General features: G+C 41.4%; 1 protein-coding gene across 5 annotated transcripts in view; it reads left to right on the top strand.

Annotated features, from left to right (window-relative positions):
* The first annotated feature begins 7,790 nt into the window (after positions 1–7,790).
* Positions 7,791–20,120, top strand: part of DOP1B (DOP1 leucine zipper like protein B) — a 52,761-nt gene continuing 40,431 nt past the window's right edge. For 4 of the 5 annotated variants that reach the window (XR_014183236.1, XM_082044532.1, XM_082044533.1 and 1 more), the window contains exons 1-2: positions 7,791–7,873; positions 10,664–10,838. Coding sequence is in view for 4 of the 5 variants with exons in the window: in XM_082044532.1 (XP_081900658.1) it covers positions 10,701–10,838 (138 nt within the window). In the remaining variant the exon portion in view is untranslated. Of the gene's footprint in view, positions 7,874–10,663; positions 10,839–16,092; positions 16,203–20,120 lie in introns of those variants that run through there. The other variant, XM_082044534.1, reaches the window with a different exon arrangement.

Raw genomic sequence — 20,120 nt, 5'->3', positions numbered from 1 at the left:
CCTCCGGACTTCTAGTTCATTTGTTGCATACACAAAAGTTTCTGTTTTTAAAAACATGGATTAAGTGTTTTCCATGTAGTAGAGAAAAACTCAAAATGATAAAATAGTATTGCAAATAGGACTGAAGTAGATAATTATCATGGTAAACCAAAACAAGTCATCCAAGCAAAATCACAAGTAGAGGAAGCAACGACAGAAGAGCACCAAACTCGTTTTCCCACTTTAAATGCTGGTTGCTACATTTCAAATGCTTAATCTTGAAGGGTTGCTGGAGCGCTGTCAAGGTGAGACTGTGGCAGCAAAGGCAGCCTGGGGGTAGGGCAGGGTACCTGGGATTTCCCCAAGCTGTGGGCTCCGGGCAGGAGTGTGGTGGGGCTTGGTCAGCCCCAGGGTATAACCCTGCAGATCTTTCTCCACTCTGTCCAACCAGCCAGCACAAAAGCCATGGTGGGGGGGTCCAGGGCCCTGCCCCATTTTTCCCACGGGGCATGGTGTGCACAGCGTTGAGCTCTGCAGGGAGAGGCTGCTCTCCCTCTTGCTGTGAGAAACTGAAGGAGCTGGAAACAATTGCCTGTAAACCTGTCATTTGTAGTGACAAGTCAGTAATGGGCATGTTAATTCTTAATCGGGAGTGAACAAGACAATGCCAAAGTGGCTTAGCCGACTGGGTTTTACATTGGCTCCCTCTGGTACAGTCTGTGTTCAGAGAAGCCTTGGATCAAAAGACATTTGATATAAATAATATGTGTGGTTTTAGTAGTCACTTATCAGCACAGAACAAAGGTGTGATTATTAGTTAGTTTTTTAAGGATACAGTAGCTATTGTTTTTATGAAGATGGAACTATTGCTGAATAGTCATGCCCCAGAGCTCGTTAAAGAGAAAGATGAGTGCTGCCCCAAAAGTTCTCATGGTAATCTATACTCAATGAAGGAAAAAAAGATATCTCTGAGATCTTTAGTTTAAGGGCAACAGATCAGTTACAAAGTGCCTGTGTAAAGTTTTTAATGCACTTTATGTCCTATCTGCAGACTGCCTGCAGTATGTAAGCTCCAAAAGCCATCCAGTTGATGTAGTAATTTGACTATCATTCTGATGTGCAACAGAAAGAACCATGGTTTGTACATGCTCTTATAGTTGTGTTAATAGCATCTCAGCGAAATAAAACATGACAGTTCTGATTTGGTCGTTTATGCACAACTTCAACAAATGTATTTCAACAGTAGAGAATCATAACTAGTTCTTTATACTCAACATGCTGCTTGAGTCATTAACTTTCAAAAGTTGTGTGCTCTTCTGGTTGGCACATACAAACTTTCCAAACAAATCTTGACCCAGCTTTCACATGGTTTGTGCAAAGACCAGGCTGTAAGAGTCCTAGGTACCTTTACCATATCTGGATAGTGTTTGTTAAATACAAATTAGTTTCTAACTATCTCTTCTACTCTATAAAGGTCCTTCCTAAGTCTAACTCAGGATCTGTTTTGTTGTTGTTTTTTTTTTTTTTTTCCATTCAGGCCAAATAAATTATAAGTTTGAAAGTTTCACAAAAGATGTACTTCACATTTTATACCAAGCCCTTTCACAGTGCTTGGTCTTTGCTAAACCTGCTTACCCTGTTTCAGGGTAAGGAAGCAAAGCGGAAGATGATGGCTAAGTGGTCATCTTCAGAAATGTCATTTCTCATGCTGAAATTGATTATAATACAGACAGTTTCCTCTGATATGAACAGAGGACAGATCTTTCCACAACCTTTGCAGCTGTGGTGCTGTACTCAAGGAAAGATAATCAGCTGTGTGAATATAACCTCAGCTGCAGGAGGCAGAAACAAGAGGCAGGAAATGCTGGCTGTTCACAGGACCAGTCAGAGTCAGGAAGGAGCTTATGCACAAGGACATTCCCCCGTGACAGTGGCAGCAGGATTGTGTCCTGGGAGCAGCACTGGGACTGTGCTGGGCAGCCAGCCAGGGGAAGGCTGTTTGCTGAGAGCAGAATGAGAGGACAGGCTGTACAGTGTGCGTAGCGAGCTGGACCTTTGGGTAAAGCTTGCATTGTTCAACAATTAATTTATTATTTTTTTTTAAGCTGCCTCCCTGCTTCTCCCCCATGTCCCTTGTGTCTGAAGTGTTTTGTTTCTTTCAAATTCTGGCACGCTTCCTGAGTAGTTAGTATTTAAAGTTTAAGGGTTAGGAAAGGGATTTAATAATAATGGTCTGTTCTACTGTATAAAACTTTTACGTGTGATTTACTGTTTTTCTTTTTACATTATGTCACTAACATTTTTCATATGGAATCTATTAGCTGGGGAAAATGTCTGGCAGTGCAGTAGCTGCAGTGACACGGGACAATTAAGGAATTGGACTCACAATTGTGAGAGCTCAGCGGAGGCAGCTTCTTGGGGATGTCGTAGCTTGTGCAGGACACAGTCAGGCAGCAGTGGCAAGACTTTGGGAGGGGAGACTGAACCTGCTGCCAGATCAGCTGGATATAAACAGTGTGGATGGTCTCTGGGGGACTTTCTGAAGGAGATGCTACAAACATCCCAGTGTGCTAGTTAACAATGCAGCCATCATTTTCAAAGACTGTAGTAGGCTGGCTGTTTGGCAGAGCTTTGCTTTGGAAAGCCAGTGATCTACAAGCATGGGGGCAATCAGTAAGGAGACAGGTCTGCTTTAAACCCTGTTGAATCTAAAGGGGATCACAGTCAGGTAATTTATATCTGAATCCCCTGCAATGCTGGTAACTAGAGCATGGGCCAGACTTTTGTATCCATTATGGTCCCAACGCAGTGTAGTGCAGTGCATTTGGTTTTTAAAACTGCACTGTAGATGTGCCTAGGGAGTTTGAGGTCAGTTTACCTGAAAAGATTAAAAGACTGTATCTAGCTTAACATGTTGTTTCCTTAAATTTTCCATTTAAGTGTTTTCCTCTACAAATTATAAAAGTGACAAGAACTCTTGAGAATTCATTATGTCCATACTCTTATAGTAGTATAATACAACATGTAGGCAGTGCCCTGACTTTGCATACTGTAGAGTTCCTCTCAGCCTAAAAATGTGTCAAGAAAATGTAGATTATAAATGCTGCCCAGTATTACTTAAATCACTTAAATGGTGAATATAATTCAAACTCCAGTCTCATGTTCGTATAGGGATGTTTTTAGCTTTTTAATGTCAAATAGTGAAAAAAGAGAAGGAATAATAATGCCATTTTACAATGGAAATTCTTCAGTTTTCACTTTTGTTCTGCAAAGACTTCACTTTGGAGCTGACAAGTAAGGAAAGTGTCAACTGGACGAAGTTCTGATCTTGAAGAACAGTTTTCATGGTCTATAGATCGCTTGAGCAGGTTAGCTATTCATAGCACTTACATCTGAATTAACAATACCCAACTTCACACCTCCCAGTTTGGATTGTTGTCTCATCTTTGGATCTAGAGTTGTGGTTGCTCAGCACTCTTAAAATCCTACCCTTCCTCTCTTCAGGTACATACCTGCATACTCACACACCCTGATCTGATGGACATTGTTTGTTTTGTTCAATGGGAGTTATGCACTATTTGGAGGACAAATGGCACTAGCGGCTCCAGTGGTGTTATATTTGTGAATGTATTGTTTTAGACTCTGCTAGGGAGATAAAATACTGAAAGCAAGCAACTTACTAAACTTCCTTCAGTAAATAATAGAAATGCCGTATAGCTTCATGGTAGAAATTTCATATTTTAAATTGTGAGGGATATTTCTGAAAAAAAAAAAAACCCTGAGAAGTGATATATGATTGGAGTAGACTTTTCCAGTACAAAACAAACAGATTTATGACAACGTCACATGGAAGTTAAAGTGAACGTTCATTAGATTGAAATATGGCCTGGCTGTCTGCAGGAGTGATTACATCAGTAAATCTATTATTTGATCCCACCCCAAGGGCAGGATTTAGCATGGGCAGTGCTGCCATGGTGCATATAACAGATTTATAGCCTTCCCTGAAAAGAAGCCTTGAATAGCTAGTGTGATAGGCATGCTTTGAATTAGCTTAACCTCTGATTCAGAAAAAAGCATTCAGAGTTATTTTTCAAATTATTTACCAACCAGCAGATTTGGAAGCACCAGAGCTGAGGAAGTGGATTGGTCTGGAGGTTGTTTAGTTTTTGTGGATGTTCTGAGCAAAGCTTCCCAGCAGGCTGAGCGCTTCTGTGGCTTCTCCATCAGGAGATGCTCTGGTGCCTGCTGGCAGCTGACCTAACACAGCAGAAGGCCAGGAGAATCTCTCCCCTCTACCTGGCTGCCTGGTTCTTTGAAGTTCTAGAAGACCTCGGTCTCGTAGAAATAGCAAATAGGTTCAAAAGTTAGGTGGAAATCAGAATGAAATTAATATAATTAGGCACCCATACAAAACTGGTGCAAAGAACAAAAATTTGCAGAAAAATAACTTCTAAAGAGATAGCAAACTCTCAGAAACCAATTTTAAAATATTTTAAGTAACATGCTACATTTTAGGACATAAATATCCTGGTGTCCCATCCTACCAGGTGAGATCAGGTATGAGTTAACTCTGGGTACTCTGTGTGGTAGCACAAAGTGACGACAGATGATCACTTGAGAGGTCCAATTCAGTCATGAATTTACTAAAAGCACTCAGTGGAACTACCAATTACAGTGATTAGTCACTTGGCAAAAGTCTGTAAATATGTCATAAAACTTAGCAATCCTTTAACAACAAAACCCGACTGAAAACAGTGGCTCGGCTATGGTTGTTGGCTATAACATAAAACTAAACAAGACTTCAGCAGCAGAACTTACAATTACTTTTACATATTTTTTTTACATATTACTTTTATATGTTCAGGAGGAAGAGAAAGAGAAGTAAAACGAGGTAGATATGTTAAACTAAGATATCAGAAAGAGGGTAAGATATTGCTGCTCCACAGGTTGATTGGTCCCATGATGTTCTCTGGAGGGAGTGTACGCACTGAAGACTTTGGTTACACTGCACAGCACACACGCCACCACCTCATGTCATGAGATCGTTTTATAACCCAGCTCATTTACACGTGAGGTAGGAGAGAGCAGTTCATCTCCTCCCTCTGCTCACTCTTCATGTTAGTTAAGAAGACTTTTCTGGCACTGGATCTGCGATCATAAAACTAGGGGAAAGTTCACAGTACTGACCAAAAGTGTGTTGTTTTGTCCATCGGGGGTAGCTGTTGGTTCATGATTTCTTCTTGCAATTGGTCTTCCGCCAGGTGGTTCATCTCTGATCATCCCAATCAGACCAGGAGGCTTTGACAGCAACACTGTTAATTGTCTCTGTCTCAAAAATTTATGCTTTGTTTCACAGGACCTTGGGAAAGAAAGACAAGGCATCTGCCTCCACAGCCACCTATCTCTTCTGCCCAAAGTAGCAAAAACCAGATGTTTAAGGCGTAACATAGCCCTTTGTTTTGCTAAGTATGCAAGGAGCACTTCAATGTTGTAACATCTGTGTTATGAATGTATCAAAAATGCAAGTTCTTTGCTCAGTTGAGCACGTATTCAGAAGCACCGACCTTCATATCCAAGAACTAAGCTACACTACCTTTGAAAGTTACAATAATCTAAAGTTTTGAAATCGAAACTTAAATTGATGGCATTGCAGTTTGGAAAGATAAGCCATGTTGATCCCCATGGTACTGAATATATCTACTGCCATGTATACCTAATGAAAAGTGTTATATTCAAATGATCAAGTCAGTTTACTTTATTAAGAGAGAGACCCATCTGAATTCAGAACTTGATTGCTTGTATCCTATAATACCACCCCATTTACTTTTAAATTATGACAGATCTGCAATAAAGCTGTAAGTCACTGCCAAACTTTTTAATATTTTGTCACACCCATTCCCCACATGTTACACATTTCTCTGAAGTTACCCAGCCTTTCAGATGTTTGCGCTGACCTCAGTCAGCGCTGACTTTCCAAAGGGATGGAATGTGCAGGAGCTGCGGAGGCCGTATGAAAGCTTGTGAACAGCTGCTCAGGTTTTATAGTGAGGTAACACATGCTGAAGCTGTGCCAGTGGTGCTTTTTGGTACCTGGTCCAGCTTTTGGAGATGTACACAGTTGGGGAGTGAAAACACTCATGGAAGCCTTCCTGCCTTCCCATCTTGCTTCCATCCTTCCAGCATGAGCATAAAGCAGTCTCATTAGCTGCCAGTAATCATAGCTTTTATTTGCTAGAAGAAAAACATGCCAAATTGTCTAAATGAAATCTAGCTAGAAAGAGGAAAAGCGGGTCATGTCAGGAAAACAGAAGAGTGTATTAACATAAAACTTACTGGGGATCATTGCTGAAACAGGTGGGTTTTCCTCGACTTTTTCAGCTACTTTGAACTACCAGGATTATGCTCTGTTTGCATGTAAAAAAACAAACCAAACCAAAACCTGAGGTTAATTACTTTCCACGGGTATTTTGCTAGTTTCTTTATTTCTCTTTTCTTTTCTTTTCTTTTCTTTTCTTTTCTTTTCTTTTCTTTTCTTTTCTTTTTTCTTTTCTTTATTTCTCTTCTCTTCTCTTCTCTTCTCTTCTCTTCTCTTCTCTTCTCTTCTCTTCTCTTCTCTTCTCTTCTCTTCTCTTCTCTTCTCCCTCTCCTCTCCCCCTCCTCTCCCCCTCCTCTCCCCCTCCTCTCCCTCTCCTCTCCCTCTCCTCTCCCTCTCCTCTCCTCTCCTCTCCCTCTCCTCTCCCTCTCCTCTCCTCTCCTCTCCTCTCCTCTCCTCTCCTCTCCTCTCCTCTCCTCTCCTCTCCTCTCCTCTCCTCTCCTCTCCTCTCCTCTCCTCTCCTCTCCTCTCCTCTCCTCTCCTCTCCTCTCCTCTCCTCTCCTCTCCTCTCCTCTCCTCTCCTCTCCTCTCTCTTTTTTGTTAGTTTCTTTTCATTTCTTTTAGTTTCTTTTCTTTTCTTTTCGTTTTTTTTTTTTTTTTTTTTTTTCCTGTGAGAGTACTAAAGATCTAGCACATCAACTTTCTTTCAAGCCTTTTATAAAGAATAGAGGACTTCTTATATTGGACTTGAGCCTTTTATAAATGTGACACCTCAGTCTCCGTGAAAGCCGAGTCTCCGAAATTTGTCAAAAGTGTTCCATGCCTAAAACCAGATGGAATAGAAGCAAAACTCTTAAACCTGCCTTCACTATCTTCGCGCAGTGACGCGCACACCCGCGGCCGGCGGTGCGACCCCGCAGCGTCGGGGGCGGACACGCCAGATTGCGGCTCCGCGCAGCCACCGCCTTGTTTCCAGACCCGCCGAGGTTGATGCACGAAGCAAAAGGAGCGGCCCGGCCCGCCGTCTCGACGCTTCCTCCGCAGCCCCGCGGCCGGGCGGGTCCCCGATGGGTCGCCAGCGGGTCCCCAGCGGGGAGCGGCTCCGGGGCTCCGTGGCGCCGCGGGCGGGGAGCGCGGGGCCGTCCGGCCCGGTGCCGCCAGGGGGCGCTCGGCACCAGGGCCGGACGGCCGGGGTGTACCATTTCCCCACGGGGTCGCTGATGACCTGCTCCGGGCAGCAGCGCTCACTGACACCCGCAGCCTTCCTTCAGAGCTTGACAGCGGGGAAAGACGAGAGACGCCGCCGCTGGGCGGGGACACTCGGAGCCCTCCTGCACCGGTCTAGGGGCTTCCCCCTCCCCGCGCTGTATCCAGTGGTATCGCCCCAGCTGCCGACTGCGGCGCGGGCCTCGCGGAGCGGGGGTGGTTGTGGGTTGTTTTTATTTTTTTTTTTTTTTTTCCCTTCGCCCTGCTGTTGCCATAGCGACCGCGGGGAGCCGCCCCCCGTCCCGCGCTGGGCTGGGACACGTCGCCGCCGCCACTGCCGCCACCGGCCCGGGAGGTCTGCGGGGCCCTTCCCAGGTACGGGGGTGGCGGGGAGCGGAGCGCCGTCGCGCCCGGGCTCGGCGGGCGGGCCTGTGCTTGCGGAGGGGCGGGCGGGAAACGCGCGGGCATCTGAGGGGTGACCTGCCGGGGGCGGCCAGGCGGCGGGGGCCGGTGGTGGCCCGGCCGAGGGGGCAGCGCCGCTCGCCGCCGGCAGGGGAGCCCGCCCTGTCATCGCCGCTGCCGCAGCCGGCACGGCCTCGGCGGTGCCCGCCTGGCAGGTGAGGCTGAAAGGAAGCTGCGGCGGAGCCTCGCTTCTCCGCGGTCGGGGGTGTCCTGAGGAGCTCCCGGCCCGTTCCCGCAGGGCGGGCCCTGAAAGGGGCCCCGCTCCGCCGCGGCCGGTCCTGCCGGGGGGCAGCGTCCCCCTCCGGGGGCTTGCCCAGCTCAGCAGCCGACGGCAGGGAGCGGTGGGCGGGGAGTTGCCCGCAGAGGCCCCGCAGCCCCGGCGAGGCAGCGTCTCTTCCCTTGGGGTCAGCGGCAAAGCGCCCACCTCGTTAATCTCTCGTAAGACAATGCTGAGAGTTGATGAGTAGCTATGAACGTCTCCACTGATTAAGGAAGTTTGTGACCTGGGATTTAGAAGGTGCACCTGAAGGTCACTGGCAAGTGGTTTTTGGTTTGGTTTGGTTTTTGTTTAGTTGGTTTGTGGGGGTTTTGTTGGGGTTTTTGCTTGCTTGTTTGTTTGTTTAATCTTCCTGCCTTTGTATACAAGCACAAATATGATCTACTGACCATGTTTTGATTATTGATTTTTTTCAAACCTTACTGACAACGTAGGTACATGAACATCAATACACACAAAATCATTAAGTCCATCACTGCTTTTCTGGGTGGGAATACACTATTCACCTGTCTTTTCACAGCAAAGTCCAAATAATGTGTCTTAAGAACTGGATAAGACATTTTTTCCCCCACTGAAGTTTTTGGTTCTTTCTTGAATAGTACACTTTATTTTATCCTTAGAACTTAATTCGATTTTACTTAAATATACCAGGTTTTAGTACTATGAGAATGCTTTAAGACATAATTTTCACAGAATGTTTAGAACATCTTCAAGTGCTGTTGGTATTTTGATTGATTCCTGTTCTCTAAGTGGATTCATGCGGGCATATTGCCTTTACAAATGAAGAAATTTTATGTATTCTGTCAGCGAAACGGCTGCCCATTTCTAAATGATCCAGACAAATCTCTTATTTATGAAAGTGGCAGCACTCTTGACTTGGCAGAGTATGAATACAATCCAGTAGTCCAATGATTAAAGTACTTAAGTGAGATGAGGGAAAAATTCTTGCCCTGCATGTTTTGGGGCAGTGTCTATATCAGATTACTCATAAATTTTGCTGACACCATATTACAAGTTTGCCGCCTCATTAGGTTTTACGGAAGGGTTGGCATTTTTTTAAAATCCATGTTGGAGCAAGGTTAGCTGTATCCCAGATTACTGTTATACCCTGCTGTGAGAAACACTGCATACATCCTGATGAAAACAGAAAATTAAACCCTTACTGTAGCAAAACAAACAAATCCAGCCAACCAAACATGGCCCTGATGATATTTTGTTTGATTTTTTTTTTTAAATAGAGGTGGGTCTAGGTTGAATGACGTAGAGAATAACCTAATCCTCCTGTCAATGAGACCAAAAGTGGCTTAAACCTGCCTTTAAAATCCTTTTTCTTATGTGGGTGCATCTGGCATTTTTCTGAGAGTTTACTACCAAAATCTTGATGCAGTTATTGTTGTTAATTGAAGATAATGAATGATACACACTTGTTCCATTGATTTTAAGTGCTGTGAGAGATGAGATACTTTGAAAGGATATAGAAGACTACTTGGATTTATTTTTGTGTATAAACAGTAGGAAAATACAAGCAGGTCTCTTTCAGAAACATTCCGAAGTGTTTTGTTATAGTACTGAGTTTTCTGTGTATATATATATATATATTTATATATATATAACAGATTTACTTAAACCTGGCATTCCTAAACATAAGTATCTCTCTAGAAGAATATTTTTATATTAGCTAACAGAACTAGTGTTGTAGGTGGCATAGGAGTGAAGGTGTGATTTTTTGAGTATGTAAAATGCAGCCACACTTGTTTCCCATTGTTCTAAAACAGATGTGTTATGCTTTTTAAATCTAAGTGTGTTGCAGAATACAAGAAAAATCAGGTCTGAATAACTTATTTTTCCTCCATAAAAATATACGGATACTTTTTTGTGAAGTATAAGAAGATTTGAATGCATGCCTTGACACTTTGGCACAGCATTTTAGTCTTGTACTTCAGCATCTGCTGCTGACCAGGATTCCTTCTGCTGTGGGCTGAGAGGCCCTTTAGTGGGATTCCTCTTGAAAGTTGAATTTTGATATGAAATGTTTCACATTCCATGGCTACAGGTAACTTTTCAAAACAGTGCAGAGATGATAAGTTATGAAAACTGTTTACTTCTCCCTAACTTCTTGTCAGCACTTTGAGTGTTTATAATGAGACTTTATATTCCTTTGTTATTGTGTGAGAGAGCCACGTGCATGCAAGGAAAAAACATGTTTCATAAATAGGGAAATTTGACTGCAAAATTTCTAAAACAGACAGTGGGAAGTTGGAGTCATGCTGGTTACATTATTTTTAACTTTGTTTTGAAACTTGATCAGATGACTTGTTTATTGTGATCTGTCTGTGCTTCTACATGTTTATTGTGGCCTTACAGTCCTTTATATTTGCCAGAACTTAAATGCAGGTTATCTGTTTGTAACTGTGTGTGTGTTTTAGTTTACCAGGAAATTGTACCTTGCTATGAGAACTAACGATGGATCCAGAAGAGCAGGAGTTACTTGGTGATTACAGATACAGAAATTATTCTTCAGCAATTGAGAAAGCTTTGAGAAACTTTGAATCATCAAGTGAATGGGCGGATCTTATATCTTCCCTTGGCAAACTCAATAAGGTATAATGTCACAGGAATACTTTTTCATTTGCTTATTATCTTTGTATTGTTACTAACTTTTTTTGTAACTTACAGTATTTGACACAATTGAAAATTCAATTAGGAAAAATATTAGTTCATCAAGGAGGCGTAATGGAAGCAGCTAACTCAGTATCTTTTATAAAAGTGTGAGAAATCCTGGTAAAAACAACAGAGGCTTCCTTCAAATGCTATTTGTTTCCTTTTTTCTGCTAAGTTAATTTTGGAGTTGCATTGAAGAAACCTTCAGGATGCTGGTTACTCACTCTAGAACAGCTAAAAAAGTTTTTATATAGAACAAGAGGTCACAAGTTTTAGTATATACTCCAAGTCAAAATTTATATTTAAAGTTCACTTTTACTTGATCATATCCCTCCCTTATATTTGGCGAGATAATTGATTTGTTGCTGATGGCGTCTTTTGTATGACCATGGAAAATATGGCTGAGTATGGGAAGAAAGATAAAGACTTTTACAGGAAGATACCTAGGAAATGTGTCCTCTCCTCCTGCCCAAGAAATGAAGTGTACATAGTTTGTCTCCCACTTAGTCTCCTTTAAAATAAAACTCTTCCTCAGCATATGCGGGGCAAGAGTAGTTACAGTCATTAAGGAAATAGGGGTGGGAAGAGGCAACTTCTGCAGAATTCATAAGGAAACATCTGTTGTTACCCGATAGATGCCTCGCATGCCTTTGCTGTTGTTGCTAAGCCTTAATTCTACAGAGGTGTCAAAGGGCAGGAGAATCCCTAGAATGATAGAATATCACGAATTGGAAGGGACCCATAAGGATCATGGAGTCCAACTCCCTGCTCCTCGCAGGACTACCTAAAACTAAACCATATCACTAAGAGCATCATCCAGACACTCCTTGTACTGTGACAGGCTTGGTGCTGTGACCACTTCCCTGGGGAACCTGTTCCAGTAACCAACCGCTCTCTCAGTGAAGAACCTTTTCCTAATGTCCAATTTTACTTCTCCTGATGCAGCTTCATTCCATTTCCTCATGTCCTGTCTCTGGTCACCAAAGAAAAGATCAGCAACCCCCTTTCTGCTGCATCTCTTGAGGAAGTTGTAGACTGCGGTGAGGTCACCCCTCAGGTTTCTCCAAGCTGAACAAACCAAGTGACCTCAGCTGCTCCTCCTAAGTCTTGCCCTCAAGACCTTTCACCATCTTGGTTACCCTCTTCTGGACACACTAATAGTTTGATGTCCTTCTTTCACTGGGGTGCCCAAAACTGCACACAGTGCTTGAGGTAGGGCCACACCAATGTGTTGCAGAGTGGGACAATCACTGCCCTTGACTAGTACTATCAACTCTGTGTGTGATACACCTCAGGACACACTTGGCCCTTTTGGCTGCCAGGATATGCTGTTGACTCATGTTCAACTTGCCATCAACCCAAACCCCCAGATTGCTTTTTGTGGGGCTGCTGTCCAGCCTCTTGTCCTCCAGTTTATATGTATAACCAGGATTACCCTGTCCCAGGTGGAGAATCTGGTACTTGCTCTTGTTAAATTTCATGCACTTGGTGATTGCACAGCTCTCTAGTCTATCCAGATCTCTCTGTAAGGCCTCTCTAGCCTTGAGGGAGTCCACAGTTCCTTTTAGTTTAGTGTTGTCAGCAAACTTAATGTATGTTTGATTCCTTGGTCCAGATCATTTATAAAAATATTAAAGAGCACTGACCCTAAAATTGAGCCCTGTGGAACCCTACTGATGACTGGCTGCCAGCCTGATGTAGCCCTTTGAACCCAATCTGTCAGCCAGTTGCTCATCCAACGTATTATGGGCTTGTCTACCTGTGTTCTGGACAGTTTATCCAAAAGGACACTGTGAGAGACAGTATCAAAAGCTTTGCTAAAGTCCAAAAAGCCCACATATACTGGCTTCCCTTGGTCAACAGGAGGGGTGACCTTGTCATAAAAGGAAATTAAGTTGGTTACACAGGACTTTCCCTTCATGAACCCCTGCTATCTACAACCAATGACTGTGTTGTCTCTCAAGTGTTTTTCAATAACTCCTAGAATAACCTCCATAATATTACCAGGTGCTGAAATGTGACTCGCAGGCCTGTAATTACCAGGTCTTCCTTCTTACCCTTCTTGAAAATTGGGACATTTGCCAAATCGAGGTTTTTTAAGGGTGGCCATTGTTCTTTCTCTTCTGAGAAGCTGGATATTGCCCTGGCAGGAGGAGTTACACATTTCTGCCTTCACAGTTTCATCCTGATTGCTGTTGAGTCAATAAAGTTAGAGCCTTCAGCATGATTCTCTCAAAAGACAAAATAATTAGGGTGTGAGATTTCTTACCCATGGAAAGATGTAGACTTTGATCTTTTGTCTTGACCTAGATGAATACACTGAACTGATTAATACCTATCTGAAACTCTGATTCAGGTACAGAATTGCCACAATATGTAGCAGCATAGTACAAATGAAGCAAAAAAGCTTTTAGCTGCTACATCAGTCCATCTGCTGTGGTATTACATGGGCTTAATTGGTTTAGGAGCTTAAGAACTAGTAGAGCAAATCATCCCATGTTCATCTGCCTCTGTCTGTTATATGCAAATAAGGATGATGTGTCAGGGGAGTCTGCCACCAAAAGGAGGATTGTGAAATAAGATGTCAATAGCTATTGTCTTAACTCTTATGATTACTTGGTCTCTTACATCCTAAAACATAAATATTGTTGTTGAGTTCTGTTGGTGTTGGAGATGGGAGGAGGTGTTTCTAACATAAGAGCCTAGTTTCTTCTACAGTCAGTTCTGAGGGTGAATGAATGAGCAGGGAGAGAATGGGTAGGAGGGAGAAGATCAACAATATCTCACTGATAAAAATGTTTTTAAACAGTGCACATGGTTATGTTCAGGAACCTGGGTGTCAGTAACTGATGTGCAGTGATGCCTATTATAAAGAAAATATGGAAATGCTGAGAAAGGGAGAGGCAAAAGAGGATGAGTAAGTCAAGGGGTTTCGGAAGTACAGCTCTGCTACTTCTCTTATTACTACTTAGCTACCACTGAGAGTGGTTTTCCACAGTTTCTCTTGTGCTTCCATGGTTCTAACTGATGTTTCACAGTGACTTGTAGAACCAGGGAAGCAAGGGAGAAACCAGTTGACTTTAATCTGAATGGTCAGCCAGACCGGTCAGTTTGTAAATCTAGAATGATTGCTTTTTGTAATTTAGTGGAAATGAGGCTTATCTAACTTCAGATGACTTCGGTGTGGACAGTTTCACGTTGAATCACTTTTAGGCAGAGAGAGGAATAAGGGGTTTTATTTGTTCTTGTTGTGACTCATCTCTTGCTATTTAAAGTAGGTCAGATGAACACTGTCCTAAAATTGCGTGTGCTCCTCCCTGGTTTTGTAGGGAGCCTGAGGTGAGTTACTGCAGTTTTGACCATGTTTTTTAGCTGACCTAGGCTTCCAAGGTTAGGTAAGATTAATCTCCCCTGCGGTGTTCTGAACAGAACTGCAGGTAGGAAGTGTGAACATGAGTGAAGGATGGAGAGAAACTATGTTTTCTAACAAAAGCTAGGATTTGCTAATTTATGCTACACCCCAAGCTTGTAAGGGAAAGATTTTGGGGGTTTTAATTTACATAGTGTGGATGTTATGCATCATCACGGTGAAGGAGAAACAGTGGAAAGTAATGTTTATAAAAATATATAGGGAATATGAATGGGCAGATGCAAACGGGTGGATCAAACAGGCAGTAAATTTGGATGTTAATGTTTTAAAGAGGAGCTTCAGCTTTGCCTTGAAATTCATTCATATTCCAGTTTTAAATATCTTTCTGCTCTTTGCTTCTGTTCAAGCTCTAGTTACTATAAGCTGGTCATCTAGCTGCAGCCAAGGCTGCACCATGCTTCAAGAAATAGGATTATTCTCTTCTCAGTACTGTTCTTGGATACAGCTTTGAGCCATGTTTTTGTTGTTTTTGCAAATCTGCATATGTTCACTGTTTCGAAAGTACTGTTTTGTGACTAAGGTTTTCAGATGTTCGGTACAGATTGCTCCATCCAGAATACAGTAATCCCTTTCAATTGTCTTTGTGCTAAAATGAGACTGTGCTATTGCCGATTTTGCCAGCTTGTGCCAATGTTTTAAAAGGATACAACTCTGCAAAATCACTTCAATATTTTGATATAAAAAAATGCCAGGGGGGAGGGGCGTTGTCTTTTTAAACCTAGAAATGGGTGGTGGTTCAGCATTATGTGGGCTTGTCAGTGAAACAGGTGCATTTAACATCATCGTCATATACAAAATGCTTGTCACTGTCTATTCAGAGTGTAAACAGATATGTATATTGTATAAAATATATATAAAAGTATTCTCGTAGGGGGAACTTCAAGTATTTAAAAGGCTAAAAATATGAAGTTAGGACAATCCAAGTGCATAGTTTGCATTAGGGTTTTAAATTCAGATTATAGGCATATCTTTTCTATAAATTTTAAGTCTGGATGCAGGTAAACAGTAGATGAGTGACACAATTTGCAAAATTAAGAACAGAGCAGTAGTAAATACTGGATTCCACAGCCTGCCTTTGTAAGGAAACTATGAAAGGAGGCTTTAAAAAAAAGTCTGTGAAATATAGTGATTCACAGAAGAGCACAAAATTTCACTGGGTTTTTGGCAAGTGAATATTTAAATTCCCCTGTTTGTTCATGTAATCCCTATATATTAAAAAAACAACAACAAAAACCTAAACAAAAAAAACCCAGCCAGCTTACCAAAAAAAACCCCAACCTGCATCTGTTTGACAAGAATAACAGACAGGATTTTGCCATTTTTATTGGCAGAAATACCTCCATCAACAATTTTTCAGCAGTATTTGGATATCAGTGGTGTGGAACTTGCACAAAAGCTTCACTAGTGACTGTTGCCACTGGGCCTGGCTGGCAGGCCAGGGTCCCTTTTCTGAGCAACATTTTCATTTATAGTTATTGTTCACCATGAAAACAAAATATTATAATCTTTGAAATATCAGTTGTTCTAGAGGGATTTATTTTATGTTTACAGCATGGTTGACTTGCTCGGTAATGATAGCAATGTTTGCTCTAAAAGAGCACTTTCAAACTGCTTTTTATCCTTGGACATAGCATGAGTGTGTAAATGCACAGATTATAAGTTCTTACAATACTAATTTTTAGTCTTTAGTCTGCAATTTCAAAGTTTTCTTTTTTTTAATTTGACTTTCAATAGAAATAAGTATGTTACTTTTTGTTTCTAAAGGCTTTTCTTGCTTCAAAAACTTGAAGTGGAATATGATCTTAACCAAAGACTTGATCGGTTTGGAACAGGAGGGGACAGAGCATAGAAATCATTGCAGCTGCACAACTATTGTACGTGCCAGTAGTAACACTTAATGTTACAGTATGTCTGTTCTTGAGGGGAGAGAAGAGAATTCTTCTTCTGAAATGCGTATTTAATGAGCAGAGCCTTTAATTACACCAGTTGTTTCATATGAGAACTCTGGCTGCCACAGCTTTATAACAACTGCTGGGCAAATGACAAACACAAGCACCACTTGCCTTCTGTTGAAGGCAAACCTTATGTCTTTGAGAAGAAGGGAAGCTTTGCCTCCTAATTGCTTTATGGAACTTCACCACACCCGATGCACAAACGCAATGTGCAGAACTAGGGATATTTTATACATCTTTTCTCCCCCCCCTTTTTTTAATATAACTCCAGCTCCTAGTTCACAGTTTCCTCACAACCATCTTTCACCTTTATGCTGCTATTTTTATGGAAGCTGGAGCTCTGTTCAGAATTTTTTTACTTCCTTGGAAAATGTATCAGTGGAAAATGGAATCACAGGCTCTCCTTCTCCCCCTCTCCTCCCAGCCACTGTTGTCTAAAACAAGCATTAGGGTATCTCCTAGTTGAAGATAAGATTATAAATTGTTGTACCTGCTGCATTTTTTTCTGGAATTCTACTTACGTAAATAAAAATACTTCCTTTATTTGCTTGTTTTTTTCATATCTAGGCAAACTGATCCAGCTAATCTCTACTGTTGCTATAAAGCAGTACAAAATGACTTAAGCCAATAACTGTGGAAATGTGAATATTCCTCTGTGTATGTGTGTCTGTGTTTGTTTTGTTTTAAGGCACATGTATACACTGCTGCAAAGAACAGATAGTCTTCTCTTTCTACCCTTTATAGCCCACATTCAAAGAAACTCTGAGCATGATTATGCATTAGAAAATGTTTAGTATGTATAAGATATTCTCCAGTCAGTCATAAGGAAAAATAACCTGTAAATAGAAAGTCGAAAACTGGACGTGTGCATGAACACCAGTCATTACTTTGCACGTCTCGTTTTTTCCTGACTTACTGATTAAAGTCTGAAGTCTAAAGGCGCTGGTAGGTTGAATACTTCTTGGTTTTCTGGGATTGTTGATTTCCCGCTGATCTGTGAAAACCAAACCCTGGGATGATACATTAAGCATGGAGAGCTTGCTGGCAGTTTGGGCCTTTCAAGCCAACCCTTTCTAGCAGTTCCAGTGACATTTAACACTTTTGCCACCATAACTGCTCATGTGGAAAGCAGTTGAAGACAAGAGAGAAAATAGATCGTGGATGGGCTTCCACCCATACATAAAAAAAAGACGGTTAAATTAAGCTCACAGGAATCAAAAGAATGGGTGAATAGTAGATGTTGAAACCTGTGAGCAGAGTTGTTAATCTGCAGTTGTTAGTATTGGATTCTGAATGTGGAAGCAATGGTTTAGGATGGGATCTTGATCTGCATGCAGTGGCAATGATACCAGCCTTGCTACCACAACATTTAACTAACTGTAGGAGCTGAACCTATAATGGCATTTCAGCAGTCCTAGATCTCACAGACAACTGATTCTTTTTTTCAGTTGTAGCTCAGGATATTTCAAAATCAACCTTCTTAGCTTTGCCCGTTGGATCACAGGAACTAATTAGCATTTGGAAATATGTATATTATCATGTCACTTATTTCAATGAACAGTTTTAACTCCATCTGCTAATTAATGACTTTCAACGCTTTTAAAATTATTTGAGCCCTGCAATTCTGGGGAAGCTGTTAAAAATCTGAACTTTTCAGCAAAGTATTAGCAGTAAGAGCAGCAAGCCCACCTTTCTGCTGGAGTGACTCTTGGTGCAACCACTGTCTTCTAATATATTGCAGTGTGGTTTAAAATCCCTTGCATCTGCTGGAAGATCAGGGACAACTGTTAACCAGGAGCACCCACTCTTGAGGAGAGTTGTAGTTTGTGTCCTACTGTGTATTCCTTCAACACAAGTCAGGGGAAAAAAAAAAAAGTAAAAAAAAAGGTACTTTTGAGAAGGGAGTTTCATCTCAGAATCATTCTGATGCGACGGGCAGAAACTCTCCACAGCTCATGTATGAGGATCATAGCGAATATCTTCAAATCTTGCTTCCTGTATGGAGATGTCTTCTGATTCTTTAGGTGAAGCAGTATAGTTGGAACATGCACATGAGCGTAGTCTTGTTCTAAATTAGTCTCATCTGCTGGAATTTGGACATAGGAAGGTTTGAGAATCACCCAGGAGAAATACTTAACACCAAGTTATCCCTAAATATCCACTATTCAACTCCTAATATACCTGGAATATATTTTCTTCTTCTGACTAATTTTTAGCTGTTATTTAAAATTTAACTGATAGAATATTAAGATGGTATTTGTTTAATCTTGAGAGGAAAAATATTTACCATTGGCATAGTTTTTTCAATTGCTTTTGGATATATATACACAGAGGGTGTGGGCAAATACACACCAACCAATATAAACAGAATGTTTCAAAGTCCTGCTTTCAAGCAGTCTTCAAAGTTGTTACAAGCATTAAGGATTTCAATCTTTAACATTGAAATAATATTACTCATTTAATAGATGAGTAAATCTCTCAAATATAAAAGATATAAAAATATTTAAAAGATAACTCCACAAGTATAACCCGGTTTAGTTTCATATGTGAAATACTGCTGTATTCTTGGATTCTACTTTTTAATACCTACTAAAATGCAGATCTCATGCTCATAGTGGGGTAGGGAAGAAAGGAAATTATTTGGCTCTAAATGGCATCTGTGCTATATGTATTTCAGAGTGATGCAATGTATCTGTTTACAGTTCCAAACTCTCAGCCTTTTTCTTCTTGAGTAAATTTTATTTACTAGAAGCTCTTTACTAACATCTGGTCTCTCCTGTTTGCTGCCCTGCCTAAACGGAGAAATAACGCATTAGTATTCTCACAGATTCTAGCTTCTCACACCCACCAACTGCAAAGTCTTAAATGAAAAGTTGCACACACCTTTGAAAGATGGTGGGTTGTTTCTATCTCTTCCTCTTGCTGCTGGTTTGATTTGGGTTTTTTTTTTTTTTCTTTTGGTTTGGGTTTCTTTTATTGGGGGGGGGGGGGGGGGGTGGTTTTTGATTGTTTTGGTTGGTTGGTTTTGTATGGGTTTGTTTTGTGGGGCTTTTGTTTGTTTGGGTTTGTTTTGGTTTTTCCTTGGAAATGAGCAAAAAAGGGTTAGTTCACTTGTCTGGTGCTTTTTCAAAACCTTTTTTTCAGGCAGGATATAAGAACCTCAAGTTTAAAGCAAGTATGTAGGATAAGACCATGACTTAATCTTTGGGACAGTCGAGAATTTGCCTAATCCTGAGAACATCCCAAATGTCCATCTGCTGTGAAACATCTGTTTGCTTAGCAGACAGCGATCAAAGGCTAAAGTGCCATTTACTTGCAAATTCTTTGTTTTGTCTCTGAATAGAAGAGACTATTTAGCTTGCTGAAATATATGCAAGAAAAAGAGTAATCTTTCCAAAGAAAGGTGCTACAGTTTATTTTTTCCAGATACCTGACCAGTCTGCAACACCTGGTTAACTATGTCCTGTCCTGAAGATGTTATACATCAATGCAATGGGTATAGTTAATAAAGCTTACTGAATGTAGCCACACAGAATTACAAATAACTTCTAAGATGTTATTGTCCCATTTAATCATGCCTGCTTTGGTCAGAAGGTTTTTTGTTTATATTTCAGCTATACGTGAAGTGAAAATGTACAAGGAAAAATAGTTATTTAATTCTTACTTTATTCCCTGTACTTAAAAGCTGAGAAGCTCTTTTGTTACTTCCCTTCTTCCCCTGGAGATAGGATATGGGTACCCTGTCCCTGTCCTGTCCTTTGACTTCCTTTTCCAGCTTCTAAGCAAAGTAATACCAGACTTTTCTAGATTGTTCGTGCCTATTTCCATATGAAAACTCAG

This window comes from Streptopelia decaocto (genome assembly GCF_964273445.1).
Source record: "Streptopelia decaocto genome assembly, chromosome: 1".
Taxonomy (NCBI): Eukaryota; Metazoa; Chordata; class Aves; order Columbiformes; family Columbidae; genus Streptopelia; species Streptopelia decaocto.
Note: the sequence above shows the minus strand (reverse complement) of the source record. Positions and strands in the feature narration are given on the sequence as shown.